Source organism: Anthonomus grandis, chromosome 5 (genome assembly GCF_022605725.1).
Source record: "Anthonomus grandis grandis chromosome 5, icAntGran1.3, whole genome shotgun sequence".
Taxonomy (NCBI): domain Eukaryota; kingdom Metazoa; phylum Arthropoda; class Insecta; order Coleoptera; family Curculionidae; genus Anthonomus; species Anthonomus grandis.
The window spans coordinates 32,790,550-32,811,768 of record NC_065550.1 but is presented as its reverse complement, the minus strand read 5'-3'; the positions used below and the strand labels follow the sequence as shown (position 1 = coordinate 32,811,768).

At 32.2% G+C, this 21,219-nt stretch overlaps 1 protein-coding gene across 11 annotated transcripts in view; it reads left to right on the top strand.

The window, feature by feature from the left end:
- The window catches only part of LOC126736713 (eye-specific diacylglycerol kinase), a 289,431-nt gene that overhangs the window by 247,942 nt on the left and 20,270 nt on the right, over positions 1-21,219 (top strand). For all 11 annotated transcript variants that reach the window (XM_050441217.1, XM_050441218.1, XM_050441223.1 and 8 more), the window contains 4 exons: positions 1,241-1,327; positions 1,731-1,932; positions 5,489-5,617; positions 10,388-10,586. In XM_050441217.1, coding sequence (XP_050297174.1) covers positions 1,241-1,327; positions 1,731-1,932; positions 5,489-5,617; positions 10,388-10,586 — 617 coding nt within the window. The remainder of the gene's footprint in view (positions 1-1,240; positions 1,328-1,730; positions 1,933-5,488; positions 5,618-10,387; positions 10,587-21,219) is intronic.

Sequence of the window (21,219 nt, the reverse complement as noted above, 5' to 3'; positions counted from 1 at the left end):
TTTTTATTGGTTGAATAGAAATTTAAAAGTTCCTGATCTAAAGGCTGGTTTGAGATAGTAGAATTTATAAGAAAATTGTTAAATTGATCAACATCATTAAACTGCACCGGAATATCTTTTTTCTTAGACGGAGTTAGTTTGTTAAGTTCCTCCCATTTTTCTCGAGTACTGCAACTTTTAAATTTATGCTTATAATAGGCTTTGCATTCCATTCTTATTGAAGCTGTTGTTAAGTTTCTTAATGATTTATAATATTCCCATTTTTCTGGACGTTAAGTGCGTTTAAACTGCTGAAGAGCTGCATCTCTTAATTTCTACATTTTCTTAATATTCTTTGTAATCCAGAGTAGGAAGGGTTTTTTAGGGAATGTAATTTTTTTAAGAGGAGCGTGAATATCAAATAGGCTAGTTATAGCGTTGTTAATAAATACGACTTTTTGATTAACGTCAACGATATTGTAAACATTATTAAACGGTATCGATTGAAGGTCATTTTTAAATAGGTTATAGTTTATATTTTTTAGATTTCTAAAAATGATAGTTTTTGGTTTATAATTTAATTTGGCTATTTGTATCTCACAATAGACTAGGAAGTGGTCGGAAAAATCAGAACAGATAACACCAGTGCATTTTTTGGGAATCCAAAAAAATACCTAAATAGAAAAAATCCTCTGATTTTTGGGGAAAATCCACTAATCTGGCAACTCTGGCTTGAGTGACTGGGATTGAGGTCAGACGTCTAACAACATAGTACGTGGGCGTCTGTAGTCAAATTTTACGAATCAAATGTATAAATTAAAAAAAAAAAAACATTTATATATTTAATGGAATGATTAAATATCGCTTAGAATATTACTTTATGACTCTTTCCACATAAAATTTTGCGATTTAAACATGCATGCCATGTGACAATACAAGCAACACCGGCTCACGGACTATTCGCGGCACATCAAAGATTTTAATAGATCTCTGAACTGGACTTTAACAAATGTGACGAAATGACGTCGAGGACGTGACGACTTAAAAATATATTGTAGTTGATTTAAAAAAAAAAGAAATAAACCTATTTAAAGCCCTAAAAACGAAAAAAAAAACATTAAATTAATAACAAAATCACTGATCGAAACAAACACATGTAGCCTTAAATTACCTCTTTAGATCAGATAATTCTTCGGAAAAAATCACCAAAATTATGAATTTTCTTATAATTTTCCATTATTTTTATGTTTTTCCCTTTTAGCCCCTACTGCAAGCCGGTGGTCACGGCACGAGCATAACCCAGTGCCGTTCCGCGAAAATCGTTACAACGAAAACCATTCCGATGCAGGTAAGTCACCAACTGGAAAATTGAATTTTTTTGAAAGTTTCCTTTTTGAAAACTCAACTGCCTCCCACCAAGCACGCCCACCCCTTTATAAAGTCAAGTTAACTTTCACCCCCCCGGAGAAGTTTCACTAAACTGAATCGAAAGTTCAATAATATTAAAAGACAGTTGGGGGTATTTGCAACACAGGTCATTTCTTATTCAACTAGAATGTGTGTACAAATATAAATGAAGTTACTTTGATTTTCAAAATGGCAGACGGGTGCCATCTTGAAATTTCAAAAAGACCCACGCTCTTTATTATCTTTGATTGATTGAATCATTGCAATTATTGCAATTGAGAAGGTATTATTGGAAAGGATGGATTCTGGATCCGTGTATTTAAAAGAGTTTATATGGTTTTCAGGTAGATGGCGAGGCGTGCAAATTGAAACCGTCGATAATCAGCATCAGCCATTTGAACAAGGCGACCATGTTGGCCAAACGGAAGTCTGGAAAAGTGATTCCGCCCCAAGCTGCTTTACAAACTTTGAAGTATAACGTGTTTAAATTATCGATGCCTGACTATGAGCAACATCATTACGACAAGGATAAACTGGCTGAAGTGGGTAAGTTTTATCCAGGAATCTCGAAAAAGTGAAAATATTTCAAAATTTATTGTGATATTGAGTTGAGGTAGGTGGGTTAGTTCTGTCCAGGAATCTGGACAAAAAGCAAAATACCGTTCCAATAAAATAAAATTAAAATTAGAAAAGGAGTGAGGAAAGGACGATTAGACTAGATAAAATAATTAATTGTGTATGACGAAGAAGGTCGAAAGAGAAAAAGAAATAGGAAATTTATAGCTTTTGTAGTTTGTTTCTAAATAAGGTTAAGGTCGAATTGTTTTATTAACTTGTCTTGGCATTCCTTGGATCGTTCCAGATCCAACATTCAATTGTTTGAAAGAAGGACGAAATTAAAAGAAGAATTATTCCAGGCATTTGAAGTCATTTAGAAATGGAGTCTTCAACTGCCTGGAAGAAATAAAAAATTTAGGTTTCGCAGTATTTTTCTGGACAAAGTTAAGGTGAAACTCTTTTGACTTTCATTGGATTTCCTTGGATCGGTACAGAATTAAAATTCAACTGCCTGGAAGAAGGACGAAATTAAAACAATAATTTTTCCAGGCAGTTGTTGTCTTTTACGAATAGAGTCTTTTACTGCCCGGAAAAAATAAGAAAATTAGATTTTCCAGTATTTTTTGGACAAATTAAGGTGAAACTCTTTTGACTTTCAAAGGATTTCCTTGGATCGGTCCGAATACAGAATCAAAATTCAACTGCCTGGAAGAAGGACGAAATTAAAAAAAGAATTATTTCAGGCATTTGAAGTCATTTAGCAATGGAGTCTTCAACTGCCTGGAAGAAATAAGAAATTTAGGTTTCGCAATATTTTTTTGGACAAAGTTAAGGTGAAACTCTTTTGACTTTCAATGGATTTCCTTGGATCGGTCCAGAATCAAAATTCAGCTGCCTGGAAGAAGGACGAAATTAAAAGAAGAATTATTCCAGGCAGTTGAATTCATCTACAAATAGAGTCTTCAACTGCCTGGAATAAATAAGAAATTTCAGTTTCGCAGTATTTTTCTGGACAAAGTTAAGGTGAAACTCTTTTGACTTTCAATGGATTTCCTTGGATCGGTCCAGAATCAAAATGCAACTGCCTGGAAGAAGGACGGAATTAAAAGAAGAATTATTCCAGGCAATTGAATTCATGTACAAATAGAGTCTTTAACAGCCTGGAAGAAATAAGCAATTTCAGTTTCGCAGTATTTTTTTGGACAAAGTTTAGGTGAAACTCTTTTGACTTTTAATGGATTTTCTTGGATCAGTTCAGAATCAAAATTCAGCTGCCTGGAAGAAGGACGTAATTAAAAGATGAATTATTCCAGGCATTTGAAGTCATGTTCAAATAGAGTATTCAGTTGCCTGGAAAAATAAGAAATTTGGGTTTTGCAGTATTTTTCTGGACAAAGTTAAGGTGAAACTCTTTTGACTTTCAATGGATTTCCTTGGATCGTTCCAGAATCAAAATTCAACTGCCTGGAAGAAGGACGGAATTAAAAGAAGAATTATTCCAGGCACTTGAAGTCATCTACAGATAGAGTCTTCAACTGCCTGGAATAAATAAGAAATTTAAGTTTCGCAATATTTTTCTGGACAAAGTTAAGGTGAAACCCTTTTGACTTTTAATGGATTTCCTTGGATCGATCCAGAATCAAAATTCAACTGCCTGGAAGAAGGACGAAATTAAAAGAAAAATTATTCCAGGCAGTTGATTTAAACGACTTAAATCCAATAAAAGAAACTAAAAAAACAAAAAATTAAAAAGGAAAAGATGAGAAAAGAGAAATATATAAAATAGGTACTAAAATTTGAATTACGTCAGCTATCATAGAGAGAAAGAAAATTAGTTTTTAATAACAAAACAATAAAATAAAACAATGAAAAAAATTAAAAAGACAAGAAAAAACAATTAAGTAACAGAAAAACTTACTGGAATATAAAGACGAAAACAGGTGGAAAAACTATGATAGAAAGAGAGAAAAACAAAGGACTAAACTTATTAATAATAAAGAAAAGAAGCGAAACAAAAATTAAATAAAAATATTTAATAAGAGGATTAACTTGAAATACAATTTTTTACAATAGTGAAAAGTTCTGAATTTATATTAAAGTAGTATCAAAAGTAGATGAAAAAGTCAAATAAATATAATTTTAAAATTAAAATGAATACAGATAACAATTTTGAAAAGAAAGTGTAAAAAAAATTTTTTTTTATAAATTCAATAATAAAGTTCGTTTGAAAAATATCTGAAAACCTAATGATAAATAAAATGAAAATCAAGAAAACATATACAGGCAAGAATAAATTAAATTAAAATTAAAAGCATCTAGAGGAAAACTGACAAGGGAAAAAAATGTGAAATAAGTGAGGAAATAAATGAAGAAGAATAAAAACGAGAAATCTCGTAATTATTTACCGAAACAAAAAACAAAAATATTAAAATATATTTTGTAATATAAAATATTAAAATATATTTATAAAATATATATAACATGATCAAAAAAATCAACAAATAATAATGTATATTTATTTAGTAATTATATACTCTATATATAAATGATTTAAATCAATCAAATTGTTAAAAGCCGCATTTCACTTTATCTGCGAAATATCATTTAAATTATTTTATTTTTATCATTATTAATAGGAAAAATAAACGAAAGAACAAACAGTGAAAAAAAAATATATACATATTATATATAATAAAACAGCGTCAAAAAGCTTTATTTTAGTAAAAAAATGTCAAATAAAAATGATTTCAAAATTAAAGTAAACGCAGAAAAAAAATGTGAACAAAAAATTATTTATAGATTCAATAATAAAATAATTTAATTAAAAAAAAAATAGTAAATAAATAAAAAATTTATAGGCAAAGCAAAAAAATCCAAAAAAAAATATTAAATTTAATAAAAACTTTTATGGAATGATATGTTTGTAAAGTATGGTCTTGCACAAAAAAAAATTTATATAAAATATTAAAAAGATAAATAAAATTAAATGCTTATAGAGGAGAACTAGAAAAAAGGAATGAAAAGAACAAGTAAAACAGGTAAGGAAATAAGTAAAGAAAAAAGAAGATGAAAAATCTCTTGCAAATTATTTACGGCAAAAAAAACGTTGCGTTTTACTTTATTTTAGCAAATAATATTATTTAGTTATTTAATATTTTATTCTTATTATTATTATTATTTAAAAAAAATACAAAAAAAAGGAACATGAAAATATTAAAATCTAAAATTAGATATTAAAAAAATGAAGAAACAATAAGAATAAGAAACAAATAGACAAAGCAAAAAAATCTAAAATAAAATGTAATTTAATAAAACCTATCATGGAATGATACTTTTGTAAAATTTGGTCAATTAGAAAATAAGAAATAGAAATAAAAAATAGAATAGACAGTAATAAAAAGATGAGACACCCTCTTTGAAAACGACAACTAGAAAAGGATAAAAAGCAAAATTAGAACTGAAAAATACATCATGAAACATACAATATATAATATAAAAATACAAAATTTAATATACACCTACATATATTAAACATATTTTTTAGCTCTTCAAATCGGATCTTTGGAAATGATCATAACGGCGGACCTGGAACAAGCTCGCACCCTGATCAACCAAATCCTGGAAGACCGAAAGGAGAACCAGGGCGGAAATCTGGAATGGTGCTTTGTCGATTGTAAGTAAACATATTAAACAACGTATTATTTTAATATAAAGTAATTTAATTTTATCCAGCAATGCACAAAAATAACATTTAAAACCTAATACAAGTATTCAATTCTGTTGGATTTCGACGGGTGAAGGGGGGTGAGAGGACCGGGGGCTATTTTAATCCCGAAAATGGGTCCACCGATAGAGTTTATTTAAAATCGCCCAAACGCTATTTTAGGCCGTTTTTATTTAATTGGATGCATAACCTTATTCGGCACGATTCTCTGTTGTTTATATTGGAAATGATTTTTTTTTTGTTAAACGGTTTTTTTTTGTTTAAATAAACTCTTCCGCCTTTTATAGCGTCCCTTTTTGTTCCCGTTTTCAATTAAAACGGGAACTCGAGTCTCGAATTACTTCATTAATTGTTAATGGGTCATTCTAACATTTTAGTGTTTTGCATGCAAATTTGTATTTTGCACACTTTGTCCCGGCATTCCTATTATACAGGCACGTGATAAAAATTCTGTTTATTATTATCATCTTTTAAAAGCGCGACATCTTTGTTTTACGCGTAAATAATTTTTAAAGTAATGGACTCTGGAGAACGGTGGTTTTATACCTAATAAAAGGTTAAATAATTTACAAAAATTAAATATTAAAAAAATATTTACGTTTTCAAAGGTTGACCATTGACTATGAATTTGCAAGAATTACATATTTGGAGCTTCCCACGGTTATACAGTTGAATGCACTGGAATAATTTATATGGGCTATAATTGGGGTAATTTAGACATAATGGCAGAGACAGTCCTTTAGGATCCTGGTCCAGGCGACAACTAGACAAGGATTTCAAAAAATGCCCATAAAAATCCTTCTAGTGCACGGACTTGCTTGTTTCTTTTATTAAAACAAAAAAAAGAAATGACAGCAACTTTAGAGATAAAAATCAAAGAAATCTGAATAGTAGAAGTAAAGTTATGATATGATTTACCCCAGAACTAAAGATCCAGGTGGCAACTAGACAAGGGTTTCAAAAAGGCCCATAGAAATTCTTCTAGTACATGCATTTGCTTGTTTCTTTTACTAAAATGTTAGAGAGAGATGACAGCAACTTTAGAGATGAAAAAAAAAGAAATCTGAGTAGTAGAAGCAAAGTTATGACCCAGTTAACTTTAGAACTAAAGGTCAAGATGGCAACTAGACACGTATTTCAAAAATGCCCATAGAAATTCTTCTAGTACATGCATTTGCTTGTTTCTTTTACTAAAATGTTAGAAAGAGATGACAGCAACTTCAGAGATGAAAAAAAAGAAATCTAATTAGTAGAAGCAAAGTTTTGACATGATTTACCCAAGATTTAAAGATCCAGGTGGCAGCTAGACAAGGGTTTCAAAAATGCCCATAGAAATTCTTCTAGTTTATGCATTTACTTATTTTTTTTATTAAAACGTTAAAAAGAGATAACAGCAACCTTAGAGATAAAAACCAAAGAAATCTGATTAGTAGAAGCAAAGTTTTGACATGATTTACCCCAGAATAAAAGATCCAGGTGGCAGCTAGACAAGGATTTCAAAAATGCCCATAGAAATTCTTCTAGAGCATGCATTTGGTTGTTCATTTTTTTAAACGTTAAAAAGAGATGATAGCAACTTTAGAGATAAAAACCAAAGAAATATTATTAGTGAAAGTAAAGTTATGACATGATTTACCCCAGAACTAAAGATCCAGGTGGCAGCTAGACAAGGGTTTCAAAAATGCCCATAGAAATTCTTCTAGTGTATACATTTGCTTATTTTTTTTATTAAAACGTTAAAAAGAGATAACAGCAATCTTAGAGATAAAAACCAAAGAAATCTTATTGGTGAAAGCAAAGTTATGACATGATTTACCCGAAAAGTAAAAATTCAGGTGGCAGCTAGACAAGGGTTTCAAAAATGCCCATAGAAATTCCTCTAGTACATGCATTTGCTTGTTTCTTTTACTAAAATGTTAGAGAGAGATGACAGCAACTTTAGAGATAAAAAAAAAGAAATCTAATTAGTAGAAGCAAAGTTATGACATGATTTACCCCAGAAATAAAGATTCAGGTGGCAGCTAGATAAGGGTTTCAAAAATGCCCATAGAAATTCTTCTAGTGTATACATTTGCTTATTTTTTTTATTAAAACGTTAAAAAGAGATAACAGCAATCTTAGAGATGAAAACCAAAGAAATCTTATTAGTGAAAGCAAAGTTTTGACATGATTTACCCCAGAACTAAAGATCCAGGTGGCAGCTAGAAAAGGGTTTCAAAAATGCCCATAGAAATTCTTCTGTTGTATGCATTTGCTTATTTTTTTTATTAAAACGTTAAAAAGAGGTGATAGCAACTTTAGAGATAAAAAAAATTAAATCTGATTAGTAGAAGCAAAGTTTTGACATGATTTACCCCAAAACTAAAGATCCAGGTGGCAACTAGACAAGGGTTTCAAAAATGCCCATAGAAATTCTTCTAGAGCATGCATTTGCTTGTTTCTTTTATTAGAATGTTATAAAGAGATGACAGCAACTTTAGAGATAAAAACAAAAAAAATATGATTAGCAAAAGCAAAATTATGACACAGTTAATCTCAGAACTAAAGGTCAAGATGGCAACTAAACAGTGGTTTTAAAAATGCCCATAAAATTCCTTCTAATGCACGGATTTGTTTGTCTTTTTTAATAAAACGTTAAAGAGAGATGAGAGCAGCTTTAGAGGCAAAAACTTAAGAATTTCGATCAATAGAATTAAAATTAAAAAAAAAACATTTTGAGTGTTTGCAGTAGAAATAGACAGATTTTTCGTAAATTACTAAAAAAAAATATTTCAGCTATCTGGAATAAATGAATTAATTTTTGATGATTGTTTTGCAGGCATTTCATGAAAAATATGAAAAAAAAAAATTAAAAAATAAACCACAATAGTGACACAATGGCGAATGCGCCTTCTTATAGCGAAAAAGCAAAATTTTGTTGTTGTATTAATAATAAAACTAAAAACAGTTTTTTTTTCAATTTTTTGGAAAAACTGGTTTTAAGACAATGACTTACATTGAAAAAAAACGTTGCCTCAAATTTTCGACCTTAAAGGAGATAAATCTATTTGCCTGCAGATTATTATCAGACCAAATGATGTTTTAAATAGAAAAAGAAGCCTGAAGAAAAAAAGAAGAGGTCGAAGGACGAACATTAAGGAATTAATAAATTAATTACGATAGGGAACTGAAATAACCGTTTTTTTTTATTTGGCCAAATTTACCATTTTTATTAAAATAGGTTCTTTCCCTTCATTTTCACCAATTTTCCGCTCTTTTAGGTTAAACAGAATTTTTCTCCTTTCAACCTTTTTCTATGTTTTTTTTGGAATAGTAGGAGTTTTTTTTAATTCAACGAAATTATCCACTCCATCTCAAAAATTCTTCCTGCATCTTATAGAGGACTCTTGAGCATACGCCCCTGTTTTAGTTCAACAAGTTTCATAGGAAAATTAGAATAAACTTTCAAGACACCCGAACCGTAAACTTTTTTTTTCAATTATTTAACCGCCTGAACAAAACAGTCCATATCTCAAAAACTAATCAAATTTCTTTTTTAAATTCTTGATGTGCCACGTAGTGGACTCTTGAGCGCACACCACTGTTCCAGTTTGAAAACTTTGGCTCAGCTAGTTTTATTGGCACAATGGGGAAAACTTTTAAGACACCCGACACGTTCATTTATTTTTTTTTAATTATTTTAACTAGAACGTCTGGACAAAATTGTTCATATTCAATTTCACTTAAGTTTCCCCCTCATTCCAGTTACAAAATCGTACTCGATTTTCAAGTTTTCTAATAGGACGAACACATTACTTACTTAAATAAGAAAATTATAAATTTGTGCAATTACGTGAAATACTTAATTCAAAAGTGTCGCTAATTTTATACGGTGGAATCAATGGAAAATCCATTCTTCTTATGATCCTTGCTCTTTTTTTTCTTTTATACATCTGCTTTGTAATTTTTTTATATAAATCCAATTAGCAGCATGGCATTAATTTTGCGTTAAACAATTATTATTAAACGTAGTTTCACGGTTTTTTCATACGCACTTTTCAAAATCGACGCGGTATTAAACGAGCAAGCCTTAAGAGGACCTTTTGAGAACTCAAGCGGTACCCTTTCTTTAACTTTTAAAAACGTGACTAAGTTTATATATTGTAGCGGAACGACCTCTACCACAGATGTAAATAGCTCCGCACACTCCACATAGTGCGGAGCTATTTACATCTGTGCCTCTACCTTTGCTATAGTTTGTTCTATTAGAATATCGGGCGTCTTAAATATTTTCCTTATTTGTGGAAATGTATGACATTCTTTAAAGCCTACATTTTTACTCGGAGTAATCTTAGGATTATTACTTCGTTTGTCACCATTTAATTAAGAAGTGTGGCGCCTTTGACTCCGTGATTCCGTTAAAAGGTTTTAATCCGGGTCAGTGCTTTTATTATTAAAAGGTAAGGTTACAACTGTCCTGTTTCTTGGCTAGCAATTTATATTATCTATTTTATTATTAAAAGGTGTTAAAACTAAACCCGAAACTGAGGTGAATAAACTGAGATTCCGACATTAGTGGTTTCTTTGACCTACGAACCCCCGGGACTAAAAATTGTATTTAAAATATAACCATTTATGAGAATTAAATTGTTCATGACCTTCTTAAAAATGTTTCTTTTGTATCTAAACTATTTAATAAATAAATTGAAGAACGTATTGCAAACAAATCACGTCTTTTAGCTTGCACTGCGGAAAGATTCTTCCGTATAGACAAAGCCCAAGAGAACCTCCACTACGTCATGGATATAGCGTGTGAGAACCTCTATATATTGGAATGTGGTGGTGGTACGGTACCACAAACTCCGGAAGATGAGACCGCTCATCCCTCGCCGACCTCCAACCATAAAACCTCGTTGGTCATACCGGAGATGCGAATTAGGTCAGTAAATGGTAATAATAATATACGTTTATTAAGCCAAAAGTACAAATTACTTAAATTAGGATAAAATTGAATACACTTATAGTGTTAAAAGTTAATTTTAACAATTTATTTTATTTTATGATTTTATGGAATCGAAGTTTATGGTTGTCAAACGAATAATACCTTTTTTCTCAAGTAAATAATTTTTGCCTGAACTTTCTCCCAAATCCCAACATGTGTTTTTACCTACTTTTTAAGAAATGCCTTTGTTACCAGTTTAGCTTAAGTGCACTTAAAAATCCATTTTTCTCCTCAAGTTCACTTAAGTGTTGGCCCCATGACACACGTGCATCCCACATTTTTACCCAACATTTCACCCCGAGTCCCACGAGAAAAAATCAGTATTCACTCCGTCGCCGCAAAAAGAAGTACCTACTCTCGCGCCCCCGAAACACAAGGTTTCTTTCACCAGTGAAGGAATTCACAAAGCTTAAAGTACCGAGAAAATAAGTTAGTCAAGAGCAAGTTGGCGCAAGCAATTCCTCTCTCTCTCACTCTCTTCCGTTTAAGTATTTGTCTAAAGTTCATATATGTATACCTAATTGTTACGATAAAGTAGTTTAAGTTATGTAAAAAGGTCTATAGTGAATAAGTGTGCGTAAAGGTGGAAAACTGAACTGAAAGTGAGTGCAACGTTGTGAGTGCAACAGTGGTTGTCAATAGCTGCACAAACCAAGGTGACGTTAGTGCTAATGCCGTTCCTGGTTCCTGCTAAGTTCCTGCTATTGGTCTTGTGATTCTGGAAGGCTGGTAACGTCAACTAATATTGTAAACCCTGGTAAATAACTAACTTCAACATTGTAAATCGTTCATTAGTCTATACCTGTTAATTATTACTAACCAAAAGGTACAATAAACCCTTATGTAATCGTAAATCACAACTGTGTAATTTATTGAACTGGACCTATGTCATCGAAGGGCTCGTCAATGCAGTAGCCGTTGCTCGAGCAGGTATAGGTAGGTTTTTTAAGAAACCCTAATCTATATTCATGGTCCTTCGAGCCGGATTTTCCCAAGTTGTGATTTTACGATTCATCTAAGCAAAAACAAAACATACTTCTTGTGTAAAAAGTATATAATTGGTTCCGACATATGTGTCGGTGGTCCTTCGAGTAAACAGTATTTTAGTTAATTACTTACTAACAAACCTTTTAGTTATTTGTCCCTTGTTATTTTGTTATTTTCACTTGTTACTTGTTATAATTGTTATTTGGAAATAAGTAGCAACTCACTTTTTACTTTTTCTTTTAAATTGTTTATTGGTAATTAGTTTATTTTCAATTAACAATTATTGTTTAAATTTAAAGAAAATCTATTCCCAAAAAATAAGCATCTGGTTGTCTCGTAATTTTTTGTGTTTATTCTGTAAGCCTAAAACTAAAAAATAAAATGGCTGAAGGAATAGAAATATCAGTAGAAGCGTTGGTTAAAAATCGCGGATATTTAAAGGCTAAAGTAACACGAATTGTTAATTGGTTTTTAGAAAATAATGATAGTATACATGACTTTTTAGAAATTCAGGTACGTGAAAGTATGTTAACCCACGCTTTTAAAGATTTTGAAGAGGTAGAAAAACAAATTGTAGTTTTAGATATAAGTAAAGTAGACAAGGATGATGTAGAAGACAAATACTTAACGTGTGTTGCTAAAATGCAACGTAAAATTTTAGAACTTTCCCCGCAAGCGCCAACTCAAGTAAGACATATAGTTCCCCAACACTCTCATTCCCCAAATGTTAGTTTGCCCCAAATTAGCATACCTCCATTTAACGGAGACATCACTAAATGGAATGCCTTTTTTCAACTTTTTTCTACCCTTATTCTAGATAATCAATCTCTCTCTGATATTCAAAGATTAATTTATTTAAAATCTTATTTAAGAGATGAACCCCTAAATTTGGTCGATAATTTACAATTGACCACTGACAACCTCCAAATTGCCCTAAATACCCTTAGACAAAGATATGATAATCAATTATCAATTATTTTTGCCCATATTAAAAATTTAGTTGACATTCCTATCCTAAATAAGGTATCCTCACACACACTTAGGGAATTTATAGTTTGCATAAAACAGAACTTTGATTCACTGAAAAATCAAAACATTCCAGTATACCACTGGGATTTAATTTTAATTTATATTTTTTCTCAAAAATTAGACTTTGGCACAAGAAAGGCATATATATCCGAGAGAGGTTCTCAAATGCGCTCTTCCTCACATGTGGTCCCTAAGCTTGAAGAATTTCTAAGCTTTTTAGAAAAGCGTTGTTCGGTGTTAGAAGATCTCTCTGAAAGCCCTTCAACTAGAAATTATTCCCATGGACGTTCTTCTCAACACAACACTCCCTTTGTTAAAAAAAATTCACACTATGCTCATGGTAGGCAACGCCAAGGCAACCAAGTCATACCTCAAAACTCTCCTCAAAACTCTCGCTCACATTTTGTTGCAGGACAAAAGTGTCCCTTTTGTGAGCACCCTGATCACAAAATTTATACTTGTTTTAAATTTAAAGATCTTAGTTTAAAACAGAAACAGGATTTTGTTAATCATAATAATCTATGTTTTAATTGTCTCGGTTCAAGGCATCAAGTAAAAACCTGTACATCTCAGAGGTGCCAGATTTGTCATATGAAACACCATTCTCTTTTGCATCCAATGGATGATGCAGCACAGCCCTTGCAAAGCAGAAATTCACATTGGAGGCCAAATCCTCAAACCCAAAATGAACGATCTCAAAATTTTAACAGAAATTCGCTTCTCATAAATAGCTCCCATTCTCGGAATCAAGGTTCAAGCCAAAGCTCCTCTCAGACTCAAGAACCACAAATCCCAAGCACAAGCAATGAAATTAACTCGAATCGCCCTCACGCTAATAAACCTGTGATTTTGTCAGTTTTCGCCACTGAAGATAATGAAGTTTTATTAGGTACTTCATTGATTCAAATACCCGACAAGAATGGTCATTTTATTATTGCAAAGGCAATATTAGATCCCGGGAGTACTATATCAATAGTAACCCAATCGCTGGTTCAAAGACTTGATCTCTCTCCTAAGACGCAGCCAATACAAATCTCTGGTATTGGCGGCAAAATTAAGCACTCTAATCACGCAATTTCCCTGAGAATTCATTCCTGTCACAATCACGATTACTTCCTGAATGTTAACTGCTGTGTATTAGACAAAATCACAGAAAAATCCCCTCACTTTAAAGTCAACAAATTTATGTTGAACCTTCCCAATAATACACCGCTTGCAGACCCCTACTTTGATACGCCTTCTACAATAGATTTATTGTTGGGAGCAGATGTATACTACCACATTCTTTCAGGCGAATACACCAAGGTTAACAACGACTCTTTAACGTTGGTAGGTACCTACTTTGGCCACATTCTTTCAGGATTAATCCCCTCCCAAGCTCTCGTTCACAAAACCCCTTTGGCAAATTCTAAGAATTGCTTTTTAGTGCAATCATTAAATTCAGATTGCTCACTGGACTCATTAATTGAGAAATTTTGGTTACTAGAAGATGTCTCGCCCACTCACGAAAAACCCCTATCCCCTGAAGATTCTATGGTTGAACAGAATTTTCAAAATACCACGGTATTTAAAGATGGTCATTTTCAAGTCGACTTACCCCTTAAAAGGCCCCAAGAGTCACATCCGCTAGGAGAGTCATATTCATTAGCCAAGAAAAGGTTTCACCACTTAGAAAAGCGTTTTCAAAAATCTCCTGACCTTTTTCTTGAATACAAAAAATTTATCGGTGAATATATCTCACTCAATCATGCACGAATTATTCCCCTTTCCCTTAAAACTGAAAATCACAACAATCGATACTTTCTGCCTCACCACTGTGTAATTCGTGAGGACAGTACAAGCACTAAACTTCGTGTAGTGTTTGACGGATCTATGAAAACGTCTTCTGGGCTATCACTCAATGACGTAATGCATAAAGGATATACAGTTCAACCTGAACTGTTTGATATTTTACTTAGGTTTCGAAGTTTTAAATTCGCTCTCACTTCTGATATCGAAAAAATGTATAGACAGGTGCGCGTTAACCCAAATCAAACTTACCTGCAAAATATTTTATGGCGCGACCATCCCTCTCAGCCAATGCAATGCATTGAATTACTCACCGTCACTTATGGCACGAACTGTGCCCCCTATTTGGCTACACGCACCCTGAATGAACTTGCCATTATTCATAAAGACGATTATCCTCTTGCGTCTCAAGCTATTTTATCTCAATGTTACGTGGACGATGTTCTCTGTGGGCAAGATACCTATGAAAATTTGGTAGAATTACATAGGCAGCTGTTGGAACTTTGCAAGATTGGAAATTTTCACTTACATAAATGGTGTTCAAATAGCAATTTATTTTTGTCCAAAACTTGTGATAATGGGTCCCAAGAAAGTTTCACCATAGAAACCGAGGGAATTTCAAATAAAGTCCTTGGTGTAGGCTGGAATCCCGACTCAGATGAGTTTTTTATCTCTTTACCTGATACTAGGTCCGAAAGCATAATTACTAAACGTATAGTTTTATCTAAAATTGCGCAAATGTACGACCCCTTAGGATTCATAGCTCCCATTGTTGTAAATGCTAAATTAATTATGCAAAACATTTGGAAAGAAAAAATTAATTGGGATGAACCCCTGAAAGAACCCATTTTAACCCAATGGACCACCTTTATTAAAGAGCTTCCCCAACTAATGTGTTTAAAAATTCCACGTTTTTTCCTAGCTAATAATAATCCCAGTTCACTTCAAATCCATGGATTTTCAGATGCCAGCAGGAAGGCATATGGTGCGTGTGTGTATATAAGAGCCCTTTATCCTAACAAAAATGTCTCTTGTCAACTTATTACTGCCAAAAGTAGAGTAGCCCCGATAAGAGAAATTACAATTCCCCGCATGGAACTCTGTGGAGCACTTTTACTTTCCAATTTAGTCACTCGTGTGTGTTCCATATTAAAAGAAAGATTTTCAGTTGACAACATTAATCTTTGGACTGACTCTGAGATTGTACTTGCTTGGTTAAATGCCCACCCTTCTCGTTTCAATGTGTTTGTAGCAAACCGCATTTCTCAAATTCAGGTTTTATCTCAAGACTGCAAATGGCGTCATATTCCAACTGCGGATAATCCAGCTGATCATCTTTCTCGCGGATTTACCGCAGACCAGATTCTCACCTCTACGCTTTGGTGGAACGGCCCAAAGTTCTTACTGGACCCGAATTTAAATTTAAAAATGTATGAAAAGGGACCTTGCTCCACTGAAGAAGAAGCAAGAAAAGCAAAAACGGTCTTGCTTGTTAACTCCGAAGATTTCTGGATAACACTTTTTAATCGGTTTTCTAACTTCTCGCGATTGCAACGAACTATTGCATTTATACATAGATTTGTAAATAATTGTAAAGGTAATGATAAAAAATTTTATGGTGCTTTAGCTGTAACTGAATTAAAGGCTGCAGAAATTTTTATAGTAAAGCAAATTCAACACCAAACGTTTTCAAAGGAAATCAGTGAACTAAAGTCAGAAGAAAGAAAAATTTCAAACAAGCAAGTCCTTAGGTTAAACCCCTTTATCGATACCTCCAATCTCATAAGGGTTGGAGGCAGATTATCCCAAGCACCCATATCATTTGATCAAAAATTTCCAATTTTATTGCCCTCAAAAAACCATGTTGTTGGACTCTTGCTGAAAAAAGAACACATTAGGTTAGGACATGCTGGTCCTCAAACGATATTGTCAAATATTCGTCTTAAATACTGGCCGCTAAATGGATTAAGAGAAATAAAAAAGATCTCTATAAACTGTTTACAATGCTATAAATTTAAGCTTAAAACAGGAGAACAAATTATGGCAGATCTCCCTAAATCCAGAGTTGTCCCTTCTAGACCGTTTTTAACAACAGGTGTCGATTTTGGAGGACCATTTATTATTAAATCGTCATCTCTTCGACGCGCCAAAATTGAAAAGGCGTATATCGCTTTATTTGTATGCATGGTCACTAAAGCTGTTCATTTGGAGCTAGTATCAAGTCTCTCTTCACAAGCATTTTTAGCATGCTTTAAACGTTTTATTTCAAGACGTGGATGCCCGGCAACAATTTTTAGTGACAATGGTACAAATTTCTCTGGTGCCAGCAATCAAATTAAAGAAGTTTATGACACGCTTAAGTCACAACAGACACAAGAGCAATTGACTGCATTTTTCTCATGCCATGAAATACAGTGGCAATTTATACCTCCTTTCTCTCCTCACTGGGGTGGTCTTTGGGAGGCAGCTATAAAAAGTACTAAACATCACTTACGAAGATTAATTGGAAACCAGAATTTAACCTTTGAAGATTTTTCCACTATTTTAGCACAAATTGAGGCTATTTTAAACTCCAGGCCACTTCTTCCCCTATCAGCTGATCCACTGGACTTAACTTGTCTTACCCCTGGACATTTTTTAGTTGGAAGTCCTCTCGTTTCGTACCCTGAGCCCAATGTCTCGTCAATTCCTGAAAACCGCTTAGATCGTTGGCAAAGGTTAAGTCAGATTCAACAATTCTTTTGGACTAGATGGACCAAAGAGTATCTCAACAATCTTCAGAATAGGCCTAAATGGATGTCCCCAGTCCCCAATATTGAAACAAATGACCTTGTTCTTCTTAAAGATGAGAACACCAAACCTCTTGATTGGCCGTTGGCCAGAGTAGTAGACACTTTACCTAATAAAGATGGTAAAATACGCTTGGTAAAAATTAGGACTAAAAATGGAATATTTACTAGAAATATAACCAAATTATGCCCGTTGCCCAAATCTGATAGTAACTTAGTTTAACCATAGTATTTCTTGATAAGTTTTGTCTATAAGTTATAATGTATAATGTTTGTTGAAGGCAAAGCCTTCAAAAGGGGGGAGTATGTTAAAAGTTAATTTTAACAATTTATTTTATTTTATGATTTTATGGAATCGAAGTTTATGGTTGTCAAACGAATAATACCTTTTTTCTCAAGTAAATAATTTTTGCCTGAACTTTCTCCCAAATCCCAACATGTGTTTTTACCTACTTTTTAAGAAATGCCTTTGTTACCAGTTTAGCTTAAGTGCACTTAAAAATCCATTTTTCTCCTCAAGTTCACTTAAGTGTTGGCCCCATGACACACGTGCATCCCACATTTTTACCCAACATTTCACCCCGAGTCCCACGAGAAAAAATCAGTATTCACTCCGTCGCCGCAAAAAGAAGTACCTACTCTCGCGCCCCCGAAACACAAGGTTTCTTTCACCAGTGAAGGAATTCACAAAGCTTAAAGTACCGAGAAAATAAGTTAGTCAAGAGCAAGTTGGCGCAAGCAATTCCTCTCTCTCTCACTCTCTTCCGTTTAAGTATTTGTCTAAAGTTCATATATGTATACCTAATTGTTACGATAAAGTAGTTTAAGTTATGTAAAAAGGTCTATAGTGAATAAGTGTGCGTAAAGGTGGAAAACTGAACTGAAAGTGAGTGCAACGTTGTGAGTGCAACAGTGGTTGTCAATAGCTGCACAAACCAAGGTGACGTTAGTGCTAATGCCGTTCCTGGTTCCTGCTAAGTTCCTGCTATTGGTCTTGTGATTCTGGAAGGCTGGTAACGTCAACTAATATTGTAAACCCTGGTAAATAACTAACTTCAACATTGTAAATCGTTCATTAGTCTATACCTGTTAATTATTACTAACCAAAAGGTACAATAAACCCTTATGTAATCGTAAATCACAACTGTGTAATTTATTGAACTGGACCTATGTCATCGAAGGGCTCGTCAATGCAGTAGCCGTTGCTCGAGCAGGTATAGGTAGGTTTTTTAAGAAACCCTAATCTATATTCATATAGGTTATAAACGGTTTAATCACAGAAGCTGCACAATTTTGTGGCTTGTTCATAATAAAATATTTTGTCACAGTTTGGTAATTGTTAGTTACTTTTATCATTAAAGTCATAGCTTGATAATTTATCAGGTAAATTTCGGTAGTTCATGTTTTATGTCTTAGCGTGGAAAATGTCATTTATATTTACTAAAGTAAATTAATTTTGGTTATTAATTAATTTATGGACAATAATGCGGTCTGTTTGCTGGATCCAGGGTTTAACTGCAGATTTGAAACTTTTTTCTTTTATATTTTCTTGTAGAACACCAGGAAGTAAAGTGAAAGCTTTTGGAGCTATATAACCCATATCGTCAGTGTAATTCGCAAAGTGCGTAACTCCTTTTTTCTAAGATTTAAATTATTGCGCCATCTAATGCTACAATATCATATCTATTGTTTGAAAAATGCCTATATCCAGAACATCCACCGTATTTAAACAGAAAGTTGGCTATCTTTACGCTTCAAATTTTTGACGGGCAAAATACGTATCTCCATCCAGTTTAATTGTTTGATACGAGGATAAATGAGTGTTCGTCGGTTTATTCCTGAAATCCTTGCATTTTTGCTTAAAGTTCGGCTGTTTTTTAGACAATTTTGTTTAAGTCTATAATGAGTAATTTTGAAAGGCTTTTGAGCAATGTTCAAGAAATACCTGCTTTAAACCGTTATTTGTTTTTCTGAGAAGATACGCATTTTCCCTTAAAGAGGATAAATAAATCTAGGAGAGTTACGAGTATTTCTACAATAAATTTTATTAATTTACACAAAAATAATGTATAAAATGTTTTGCTAGCAATAAAATAAAAGCTTTTTATTGGAACTAAGAACTAATTAAAAGAACTTCTAATTTCTTGATTAAAATTAATTACACCAAGTTATAATCGATAATTTTTAAACGAACGATCTGTGTGAAATTAAGAAACGTATTTAAACTGTGATTGTTACTTTTTTTCTATTAAACAAGTTAAAATAAAATAATACACGTTTTATTTTTTTTTCAGTAAAAAAAATAGGCAAAATTATGAACCTTTTAAAGGGACCATCAACCTTTTAAAGTTGGTAACTGAGACAATTTCAATTCCCGAAAGTGAGAAGAAAGTGATAACTCAGCTGGCACCCTCTAATGAAGTTACAATTATTTATACCTCCTTACTTATCTACCACTCAGAGTAATAACGATGATGATATTATTATAATTCAAATTAATAGTGAGTAGGGAAACATTTGCCCTGATGACCTCGTAAATTATACTGTAGAAACTGAAAAGATGCTCAATAATCAAATTTCCTATCGAGAATGTGAATACAGTCGGTCAAGACAATGAGATGGACGAAGACCGCGATTATATCGTTAGCCAAGAAGAAATGGAAGGAGATTCAACTGCTGATGCAGAATCTGATAGTATAGACAAAGAGGGAGATTTGGAAGAAAGTGAAATCATCTGAAATTTATTTCCACTGAATTTTATTTAAAAGATGGTTGCAATCGAACAAGAGTATGCAAAAGATGTTTTTAAATACAGTCTGTATTGAAAAAATCGTAATAAAGAAATGAAGTGGTTCAAAATGAGCTGGTTCAAAATCAACCTGAAAGTGGACTGGGAATTTAAAAATTTCTTGAATTTTTTGACAGATTGCCGAAACTCGAAACTCGAGTCACACTATTGCAGAGCTACAGCACAAAGCTATATTTAGAAACAGTATGGTACTCAAAATCGCAACACTATAGTTTATATAATACGCTATAATTCTATAGATTAGTAATTGACTAAATAATTGTATCAAAATATTCAAAAAACAGGTTGATTCTTTAATAATCAAAAAAAATTGTAATTTTCCTTAAACAAACCTTACATTCTGAAATGTTTTGGTAAAAAATGAATATTGACACAGTTGACATTAAGCTCTTTTTAATTTCATTTATGGAATTAAAAATGCATATTTTTTCGAAAAAACCAAAACGTTCGAATTTAATTCCAAAACAAAGGGCATAAAAAGGCAGTTTTTCCAAATATACAGGGAAATATGCTTTTTTGCACCTAAAAAATCTGATTTTTCAGAAAAATAATATTTGAGGATTTTTTAAAAGACTAACATTATCATTAATGGCTTAATAATTTTCAGATATGTTCAAAATATCCCATTGTGTAATTTTTCCTCAAGATTATATTTTATTGCATATTTCGAGAAATACAAAAAAAATATTGATTTTACGAGTTGTACTTACTGTTTTCAAGGTTTTATTTTCAACAAATTTCAGTTTTTGATAAAAAAAATTACAATTTGTTTTTTGGACAATTTTTAAATTTATATGCAAAAATCATTTTTTAATTATTTTTTTACGAAAGTTGCTTTTAGGTAAATAAGTAGTTTTTACAAAAAAAATATGCCTTTTTGGAAAACGAGTATTTGAGGCTATAATTATCATTATTGGCTTAATCATTTTCAAAATATCTCAAAAATGTGCTTTATTTAAAAAAATATATTTTTTTGCATATTTAGGAAAATACTGAAAGAATTATTGATCCTATGAATTAAATTTTTCCTATAGTTTTGAAAAAATTACACTTTTTGGTAAAAAAATATCAATTTGCTTAATGAATTTATAAAATGAATTAAGAAAGTTGCTATTAAATTCGATTCTATTTTATTTAAAAAAGAAAAACTTTTTATTCGAAAATAAAC